The 10,227-nt window shown below is 53.8% G+C and overlaps 2 protein-coding genes across 2 annotated transcripts in view; one reads left to right on the forward strand and one right to left on the reverse strand.

The window, feature by feature from the left end:
- The window catches only part of BNIP3 (BCL2 interacting protein 3), a 13,332-nt gene extending 6,638 nt beyond the window's left edge, over window positions 1–6,694 (forward strand). The window contains exons 2-6 of the mRNA XM_014310272.2: window positions 2,034–2,308; window positions 2,913–2,997; window positions 4,806–4,912; window positions 5,002–5,151; window positions 5,786–6,694. Coding sequence (XP_014165747.2) covers window positions 2,034–2,308; window positions 2,913–2,997; window positions 4,806–4,912; window positions 5,002–5,151; window positions 5,786–5,837 — 669 coding nt within the window. The 3' untranslated portion in view covers window positions 5,838–6,694. The remainder of the gene's footprint in view (window positions 1–2,033; window positions 2,309–2,912; window positions 2,998–4,805; window positions 4,913–5,001; window positions 5,152–5,785) is intronic.
- Window positions 6,695–7,851: 1,157 nt separating this feature from the next.
- Window positions 7,852–10,227, reverse strand: part of PPP2R2D (protein phosphatase 2 regulatory subunit Bdelta) — a 23,336-nt gene continuing 20,960 nt past the window's right edge. The window contains exon 9 of the mRNA XM_014310271.2: window positions 7,852–9,821. Coding sequence (XP_014165746.1) covers window positions 9,542–9,821 — 280 coding nt within the window. The 3' untranslated portion in view covers window positions 7,852–9,541. The remainder of the gene's footprint in view (window positions 9,822–10,227) is intronic.

Consider the following 10,227-nt stretch of genomic DNA (forward strand, 5'->3'; position numbering starts at 1 on the left):
TTGGATGGCACCGGATGGGCCGGGAAAGGGAAAACCCCAGCGCAGCCGCACACAGTGCGGCTGGCGCGGGGGGTGTAGCGATTTAGGGGCCATCCTCATCCCTCTGTGGAATTCTGCTTCTTAATTCCCAGCGTTGAAAGCTGTATCTTAAGTAAATTACGCTTCCCAGCTGATCCGGTGCTTTGCGGTGCTGGTCTGTGCTCGCACATGTGTCCTGGGCTGGGATATCGTGACAGACCCCTCTGTCCCGAGGCCATCCCCGGGACTCGTCTGGCCGGGCTGCATCGCCTCTCCGGGGCTTCGGTCTGTCTGTGTTTCCAGCCTCATAAGAACACAGCTGCTTTTATCTTTAAATGGTGATATCACAGCCTGTTCCATGTGCTCCAGCACAGCCCTTCTCTGAGGAGAGTCCAAAAGGAGAAGGAAAGAAAGGGAAAACTGTAAACCACATCTTCTGTCCAAAAGGAGAGGGAAAGAAGGGGAGAACTGTAAACCACATCTTCTGTCCCCTTGCTGCTGCAATCCCAATCCTCTCCCTGCTTTATCCTGCATTCTCAGTGCTGTACCCAGTAAGAGTTCAGGAGATAAAGTCTTAATTTGAGCTCTAGTGGTTGTGATCATTCTTTGGTAACAACTTGAGCTTCCCTAGATTTTGGGGGAAAGGGTAGGGAAGGGTTTGTCTGGCTCTGAACACACTCCCTGCCACATGCCAGGCACTGTCACGTGGAGGGGAAAATTCCCAAACAAACCCAAGCAACAACAAACCAGCTGTGAAGGAAAAGGGGTTTGGAAGAAAAGCATCTCTTCCAAACTCGGTGGCCTGGAATGTTTGTATCCAGCAGATTTTGTGGTACTTTGGCTGTCCAGATGGAGGTCTGTGTATTTGGGATGGAGATACTCGTGTTGTTGATGCACATGAGGCAGTTTGGCTTTGGGATGTTCCCATTTGATTTTGGAGCCCTGGGTCTCCTCCCAGATAGGATATCTGGGATATCTTTGCTGGTCCATTCCTTCTTCACGCTAAAGCCCTGCTCTGGCTTCTCCCCACCTGGTTCCTGTGCTGCTGGATGGCTGGGAAGGGACCTGCAGCTCCAGCTGCTCCTGCTGTGCCTTTGTTCCCTGAGCAGCCTGAGCACCGCTGGCCCTGTCTCTCCTTTCCCTGCTGATTCCCTAGGCATCCTTGCCCAGAATCCAGGGAATTCCCACTGCCCTCCTGCTCCTGTCCTCGCTGCTCTGCTCCCTGGGCACTGCTGGGGCTGGGCCACATCTGTTCCACAGTGGGGTTCCTCTGGCACTGGTGTAACTCGGGAATTTTCTGTTCACTGAGCTCATTCCTGGGGGCTGGAGGGACAGGACACCCCACTGCCAGAGGGCAGGGCTGGATGGGAGATTGGGAATTGGGAATTGTTCCCTGGCAGGGTGGGCAGCCCTGGCACAGGTGCCCAGAGCAGCTGGGGCTGCCCCTGGATCCCTGGCAGTGCCCAAGGCCAGGCTGGACATTGGGGCTGGGAGCACCTGGGACAGTGGGAGGTGTCCCTGCCATGGCAGGGATGGCACTGGGGGGGATTTGGGGTCCCTCCCACCCAGAGCATTCCAGGATTCCATAGGGAGGGAAGAGCTCTGGGCCCTGCAGTGAGCTGTCCCTGCCCGGGAGGGAGTTGTTATTCCCTCCCTTAGGAAAACAAAGCCCATGTGACCGTGTTAAATATACTGCTAGCAGCAAACCCATGACAGCCCTTGCCACACACCCGCAGTTGCTTAACAGCAGCACCTACAAATGGCACTGGAAAAAGGCTGCACTAAACAGTCCCTGGGCTCTGGAGCCCAAAGTAATTTCAACAAACGAGCAACTGAACTTGGGCAGCAAAAGTCCCTGAGACTGTTTTGACTGCCACCTATGTTGAACAATAAAAATTGAACATACTCTAAAAGATCTGTATGTGCAGAGAGAAGCAAACACAACGTACTCCTGAGCAGCTGCTTCCCAGCCCTGTGAGCCTTCCCAGCTCAGCTGCCTGCCCTTGGCATTCCAGGCTGTTTATGAGCTGGAGGCAGGGCTGGCCTGTGTCCCTGCAGTGTCACTGGGAGCCTCAGGCTGTGGGCTCAGCTCTGCTTTCTGCCTGCCAGGGTCCTGGGTGGAGCTGCACTTCAGCAATGGCAGTGGCAGTGGCAGCTCAGTGTCCACGGGCAGCCAGGAGCAGGTGCCAGCCTCGCTGTCCATCCACAACGGGGACATGGAGAAGATCCTGCTGGACGCCCAGCACGAGTCGGGCAGGAGCAGCTCCAGGGAGAGCTCCCACTGTGACAGGTGAGCAGGGGCTCTGCTGGGCAAGGTCACTACGGGGTCCCAAGGATGTCCCAGAGGCAGAGACAGGAATGCTGCATGGGTGTATTGACGTGCATGTGCCTATTTGTATGAACACAGGTGTGCACAGGGGTGTGTGCTTTGTGTGTGTTCCCATATGAACACGTGTGTGCCTAGAAAGCAGAGCAGGTGTCCAGGGGGTCACACAACAGCCCAGCCCTGGGCCAGGTGCTCAGGCAGTGCCATCAATGCATGTGCTGCATTTTGATGGGCTGTGAGCTCTCCAGCCTAAATGGTGTTTGGAAAAGCCCAAAGTCCAGGACTCAAACTCCACAGCAGGACAGGCCTGGCCTGGCTGGTGGGGATTCAAACCAAACCAGGCTGCCACTCCTCATTTGCTGCCTGTTGTTTCTGTGCAAGTGCCAGGGCTCCCCAGCAGCGTGGGCAGAGGGCTGGGGGTCAGAGCAGTGACTGAGGTGGCTGTGGCAGCACTGCCCCATGCAGCCCCTGGGGCATGGTTGGGGCACTCCTGGGCAGAGCACCCAGCTCCCAGGGTGTCACAGAACACCTCACCTCCTCCTTTCCTGGTGCTTCTGTCCTGGTGCAGCCCTCCTCGCTCCCAGACTCCCCAGGACAGCCACAGAGCTCTGGAGATAGAGAGCCACAGCAGTGGGGAGAAGAACAGCTTCCAGGTAAGGTCCTCACCTGGCTGGGGGAGAGGGGAGCTCTGTGCTTTGGGCAGGAGCAGCAGAAGCTGCTGAAGCAGAGACTTGCACAACTCACAGCAGCCCTGGCAGATCCAGCCTGGCTGTGTTTGTTCCTGACACGTGGGGATGTTTTGGCTTGGTCTTTCCAATCTGTGACTGAGATTTTTCAGAAGGATTTGCCCTCTCCCTTTGGCCGCTGATGGGGTGCAGTTCCTACATCCCCCACCAATGCTGAAATGCACCTCCACCAATTCAGTAGGGATTTTAAAAGATATTTTGACAGCAGCAAGAATTTCTAGAGTCACTTAAATATGGCAGCCAAAAATACACAATTTCCAAGCCCTGCCATAGCTTTGATTCCAGGTATTTTAACAATTAATACCAAACCTGAATATGTACTGCTTTGGAAAACTCCCTGTTCTTTCTGATTTCACTTTGTAGGTTTGTTTACCTTGCCAGGAAAATGAATAAACACATTTGCAACAAGAGTGGGGGAAATAATGTGCATTGACCATATTTAATCAATACAGGGCTTATTGCAGGATGACAGGCTGAAATCTGAAGTCTTCAGTGTAATAAATTAGCTTTTAATATTAAAAAAATGACTCACAAAGCATTTTGAGGAAGGAAGTATTTCAAGGAAGTGAATTTTTCTGCATTATTTCTACAACTCCTGCCAGACTCCAAGGACTCAGCTTTAGGTTAGCTACATGTGGTACTGCAAGTTAATTATTACTGGAAATTATTATTTTATATTGTCAGAAACACCCTTCAGCTGTTTAAAGATCATTATTTAGACTTTGAGAAGAAATAACCCCAGGTTAGAAAGCCATCAGAATTCCAGCTGCCTGGACAGTTTTATTTCCATCCCGTGTGTGTGTGCATCCAGAGCTGTTGGAATTCTGGGAGCAGGATCTATTTTTATCCCAAGGCCTGGGCTGTGTGGAATGGAGCCGAGCTGAGCCAGGAGCTCTGCCCTGACTCAGCGTTTGTGCTGTAACTGCACCAGAGCTGGGGCTGGGGGGCCTTGTTCTGTGAGCACACACCTGGCCAGGCTCACCTGCCTGCCACGATGGCCAGGGACTGGAACTGCTCCCTGCCAGGGGCTGGGCAAGGACTGCCAGTGACATCTGCCAGCTCTGAGCCTGGCCAGCAATCCCTGTGCCGGTGTCCATCAGGGCTGGGAGCTGGGACAGGGCAGCAATCCCTGTGCCGGTGTCCATCAGGGCTGGGAGCTGGGACAGGGCAGCAATCCCTGTGCCAGTGTCCATCAGGGCTGGGAGCTGGGATAGGGCAGCAATCCCTGTGCCAGTGTCCATCAGGGCTGGGAGCTGGGATAGGGCAGCAATCCCTGTGCCAGTGTCCATCAGGGCTGGGAGCTGGGATAGGGCAGCAATCCCTGTGCCAGTGTCCATCAGGGCTGGGAGCTGGGATAGGGCAGCAATCCCTGTGCCAGTGTCCATCAGGGCTGGAAGCTGGGGATATTTTGGGACTGAGCATAAGGATGAAATGCTTGGCTCTGGGATTTCACTGCCAGGGCAGTCTTGTCTCGGGCACATATGGGATATTGGATATGGAATACTGGATATGGGATATGGTCTTTGCCATTCCCACCCCACTCTGAGGATGGATCTCCCTGCTCCCGCTCTTGATCTGGGGTGTGAACACTCCGTGGAAGGGGGCTGGGAAGGGCTGGGAAGGTGGGTGCCAGGGCTGGGCAGTGGTGCTGGCTGCAGGCAGAGCTCTGGCAGCTCCCAGCTGCCCTGCTCAGTGCTTGTGGCTCTCGGTTGCAGTCCGAGGAGGATTTCCTGGAGAGGAGGAGGGAGGTGGAGCGGCTGCTGAAGAAGAATGCAGATTGGATCTGGGACTGGTCCAGCCGGCCCGAGAACATCCCGCCCAAGTGAGTGCTGCCACAGCTGCTGGGAGAGCTCCTGCAGCTTCTCCTCCTGCTGCCTGAGCACACAGCTCACCTTCCTTCCCCAAATCCAGGGAATTCCTCTTCAAGCACCCCCGGCGCACAGCCACGCTCAGCATGAGGAACACCAGTGTCATGAAGAAAGGGGGGATATTCTCTGCGGAATTCCTGAAGGTTTTCCTCCCATCCCTGCTGCTCTCTCACCTGCTGGCCATTGGACTGGGGTAAGGTTCAATCGAAAAAAAAAAAAAAGATATTTTTTTACCGGCTTTCTTTGAGGCCTGATTCTGATTCCCAATTCCATCTTTGTCCAAAATGGTTATTCAGGAAGTGCTTCCTGCCTGTGGTATTGCTGGATGGTTGAAGTTTTCTGATTTTCTCCCTGGTTGGGAATTTCTCAGAACAATTAAGAAGCAGGGAAATGAGGAATTCTGTACACCGGAACTGTAGTCACACAACATTTAGCTCCACTGGAGATGAGACTCTTAATCTCACAACTAGGAGATCAGCAAAGCAAAAAGCTAATATTGAATAGATTTTAAAGTTCCACTGACATCGATTTAAAAATATTTAATATTATTTTAAATTACTGAGCAGATTTTTTAATTCCCTCCTGGGAGGGATGGGGGATGTTTCCTTTCCACGGGAGCGTGGGGCTGGCCCTGGCCCTGGCCCTGGGGAGGGGCACCAGAGCAGGGGCAGTCATGGGGCTGGGCTCCGGAGCAGTTCCGTTCCTGCTTGGCTAAGCTGGCAGTGCTGCTCCTGCTGCCGGGAATTGCAGAGGCAGGGCCTGGCAGGGAGGGCATTCCCAGCACTGAGACGCAGCCGGGCTGAGCGTGTGCTCTGACCCTGCTGCAGGATTTACATCCGGAGGCGCCTGACCACCACGGCCTCCAGCAGCACCTTCTAGAGGCACCGGGGGTGGAGCTGGAGCAGAGCAGCCGCAGCTGGAGCACAGGAGGTGCAAGGAGGGGAGCTGGTCGTGGCCGTCGTGTGTGTGTCCTGTCCGTGTCCTGTTTTAGTTTAGTCTAAAAATGGGAAGGGAGACGCTGGAGCTCCCGTGTCACATAGAGCCTTCTGGATCAATCCCCGCTGGATAACCCCATGAGCACGTGGCAGATGCTGTAATGTCCCTTAGTGCTTTGTAGTGAAGTACCTGAGCATTAGAGCAGCTCCGTGTTTAAATCAGCCCCAGCTTTCAGCAGCCCTTGTGCTGGGCCGTGTCCATCCCGCCCCTCCTGTGCCTGTGGTGGGAATGTTGTCCCTGCTCCTGCAGCCCCCACAGGGAGGGAGAGCCCAGACTGGAGTGGCCTTACAGATGATCCGGAATTCCCGGGGGCTCTCACTGCCCCGGGCAGCCTTCCCTCTGGTAGGTGTGGCTTAGTTCACTTCGGTGGGAGGTGTAAGGTGTTGAGACACAGTGGGAAGAGATGAGCACGTGGGTAAAACTCCATCAGTTTGTCCTAGTTCAGAGGTAGAATTTGGATTTAGTGCCTACTAAATGCTGCCAGGACATTTATTTAACCCCAGCAGTTACTCCGGGTTCTCTGCTGTACTTGCCGCAGGCTGTCGCTTACAAGCTTTTCCTGTCCCACATCAATCTGCACCTGACCCCAGCCCTGGGCACATGAACCACAGGGTGGCTTCTCCTTGGTTTTTACTGATGCAATGCCTTTCCCTTCCGTGATTTTACCTTATTTAATGAGACAATGAATGTTTGCCAAAATACCATGTTTTATATATTTAAATAAAAAGGTTCCTGGTGAATTCAGTTTCCTCATTCCTTTTCCTCCAGGGGCTGATGAGGCTCTTGGCCTCTGCCTGCCCCTATCCCACTGGTCACTTCCTGACATGGAATGGAGATGTTTCCATGGAAACAGCATCAAGCAAACCTCAGCAGGCCCTGGGTAACCTGCACTGCCCACACAGGGGTATGTGATGCTCCTGAGGAGCTGGAAACCATGGAATTGTTGAGGCTGGAAAAGCCCTGTGAGCCCATGGAGCCCCAGCATTCCCAGCAGTGCCGCATGGCCCCAGGTGCCACATCCACAGGGCTGTGAAATCCCCCCAGGGATGGGGGCTCCAACCCTGCCCTGGGCAGCTGGGCCAGGGCTGGGCAGCCCTTTCCAGGAAGGAATTCTTCCAACCCCCCCAAGAGCAAAGGTGGGATCAGAACCCTCAAATGCTCCAGTGCTGTTTCCATTTCCTGTGGGACTGGGAGCAGCAGATCCCTGCTGAGCACATGGCTGGGCTCTGGCTGGAGAAGGGAGGGGGTTAAACCACGGTGTCCCTTCTTCACTGCCATTGTCCCCCAGCTCCTTGCCCCCAGAGGTGACACCCTGGGGCAGCGCTGGCTGCTGGGGCACAGTGAGGTACTGCAACGTTCAAGCTCACCCACTCCTCACTGCTGGGACTTCAGTCCCAGTTTCATGGCACGACCATCACCAGGGGCTGAGCCCACGGCCTTGGCCTGCAGGGGCTGAGTGCAGCTCCCTCAGCTGCTTCCCTGTGCGCCTGCCCAAAGCCCTGGGGCAGGAACAGTCCCAGAGGGGTTTGGGTTGGGAGGGAGCTGAAAGCCCACCCAGCTCTGCCCCACCCAGTTCCACCCCTGGCCATGGGGAGCAGAACCTTTCACTAGACCGGGTGCTCCACTAGGCAGCAGTCTTACCAAACTTGACACTAAAGTCTGGTTTTAGATTAAAGGATAAAAATTCCATGAGAATAGTCAAAAGGTAATTGAAAGTGGTACACGCAAACAGGGCTATAGAATAGGATATTCCACTTGTATTTGCTGAAAAAAACAGATCCACAACCAGCAGCCCTGGCCACTCCAACCACCCCAGCTGGAAACGCCCCTGGGCTGGCCCATCCAGCCAATTCCCTCCCACACAGAAGGGAATGTTGCAAAACACAGGGAGCACGGCCAGGTAAACATTTAAAATTTATTAAACTTTTTGGTCAAAAGAACTGAACAATTATGTACAACCCCACGGATCGGCTTGAGCAGGCGTTGGGAACACGGTTGGATCAACCCTTCAGCGACCCCCCAGTTCCACATCTCCAGAGTTCCAAAGTGTCACAACCAACTACAGGACAGGACTGGCTGGACCGAGCCTTTCCTGGGAGAACCTCAGGCTTTGTCCTTCCCACCTTCCTGGGACCCAGCGGCTTGGGGGCGGTACCGGGAGGGGGGACGGCCACGGTTTGCTCTTGGGGCTGGAACAAGCCCTTGTTCCAGGGAAAACGGAGTGTAACCACACTTGGGGCTGGCTGGGGCAAAGCTTGGGGCTCTGGGAAGGAGTTCCCAGGCTGCAGGCACCTGGCAGAGTGCAGCCTCTGGCTGCTGGGGGCTGCTGGATGTGGCCCCGGGCTCATCCGGGGGAAGGGGATGTGATTTAGGCCTCTTTGGAAGAAAAAAAGAACAAAGAAAGAAACAGTACCTAAGGCTTAAAACAAGTGAGCAAGAGAGCTCCAGCAGCTGCTGTCCCGCCAGCCGGGGCTCACCCTGGGCAGCCCAGCCCGGCCCTGCTGCAGCACAGCCCGGAGTGGCTCTGCACCTGCAGTGGGAAATGCAAGATTCTACGCCAAATACTTAAAATAAACTGTTCCCTTTGTGACAAGTACTAAAAAGGTTAAAAACCATTAACGCACGTCAGGTCTGTCTCTGGCTGAGGGTGAGATGCACCAGGAAGCTGCATGTTTATCCTCAGAGCAGAGAAGGTGTCGATGTTTTGGTTCCCTCCGTGCAAGGCCGACACTTGGTTAAGGCTGTGGATGTTTCTAGGACCCTTTCCATCTCCTACTTGGCACACACAGAGCCTTTGACAACAAATCCAGTGCAACTCCAACTCTATGACAATGCCATGGAAACTCTAAATTCAGAATCTGAAATACTACACAAAAAAGTTTGTATTAGTCTGCCAAAAACTCGGTGTTTTGGGGCAAACCCTGTCAGAGGTGCCACCAGAACTGTTCTGCACCAGCTCAGGACATGCAATACAAAAAGAAGACTGAATACATCCCTCCAGCTCTAAGAACACGTTTGATAGGCTGTTATTTATTAAGTGGTTTCCACCAGAAGGTGTGGTTATAGGTACAGTTGGTGAGTAAATAGCCACGGACACCTGCCTAGACCCCAGCTCAAGCCCTGCCACTGTGCTCTGAGGTCAGGCCCTGGCCCGGGCCCGAGGAGGAATGGACAGGCATCAAGCACGAGAAATGTTCTGAAAGGCCCAAATATTACAGCAGAGAGCGAGAGAGAGAAATTACACTTTTATGACAACTTTTTCTTCTCAGGTGTTAAATTTTTTGGTCTATAAACTGGAAAGGAAGGCTCAGACATCAATAAATACATTTGTTTTGAGTGTTGGCCTCATTGAGCACTGTCCACCAATTCTGCCTCGGAGGGTCCTCCCCGAAAGGCGCGTGGATGCTCCCACCCCACCGAAGGCAGAACCACGCCAGGAACTCAAAGCCGGGCCAGATGCTCTCCGATAGCTCAAGGGAAGTAAGTGCATCAATGTTCCTCACTGATAGGACAACAAGGCCTTCTGTTACAGATAAACAACTGAGCTGAACTATGTGAGACGAGACTCTGTCCGCGGGTAGCCATCCTTAGTTAACCTTTTCCTGGAATAAATACAAGTTATTGGTGGCAGCTACAGCGATGATGTTCTCCGCAGGGTGCCATGCTGTGTGCAGAATCTTCTTGTTGAAGTCCAGACTGTCAACGGTAATTTCGTCCTTCTTCCTCTTGCCAGTAGTGCACACTTTGCGCGGCTTTAGGATGGTACGAGGCTTGCTGCTCTCCCGGGAGGCCTCCAGGGTGGTGTCCCGGAGCGTGCTCCGCTCAAACGTCCGGAAGAAGTTGTTGTAAGATCCAGTCATGATTGTACTGGTTCAAGGAAAAGGAAGGCACATCTTGTAAGAAATAAAATCCATCCCCTCCTCTCAGTCCTACATGTGACTGTCAGACCACGATCATCACCAGGCCATGGCATTCCATTGCCCTCCACTGAAAACCTGCTCCATTCTTCTGGGGCTTGAGCACTACTACCAGTGCACCACTTCACTTCCAGCAGGTGTTCCCCTGCTGTCCCCTCTTGCCACTGGCACTCAGCTGCAGTGACATTTTGTTCAGCTGCACGTGAGCAAAGCAGGTTTTCCTGGTGCTCCTCTATCCCTCTGTCCCTTGTCAACACAAGTCAGACTGGTCTGGATTGGAAGGGACCTTAAATCCCACCCAGTGCCACCCCAGCCATGGCAGGGACACCTCCCACTGTCCCAGGTGCTCCCAGCCC

The sequence above is a fragment of the Geospiza fortis genome, unplaced genomic scaffold, assembly GCF_000277835.1.
Source record: "Geospiza fortis unplaced genomic scaffold, GeoFor_1.0 scaffold298, whole genome shotgun sequence".
In the NCBI taxonomy this organism is placed as follows: Eukaryota; Metazoa; Chordata; class Aves; order Passeriformes; family Thraupidae; genus Geospiza; species Geospiza fortis.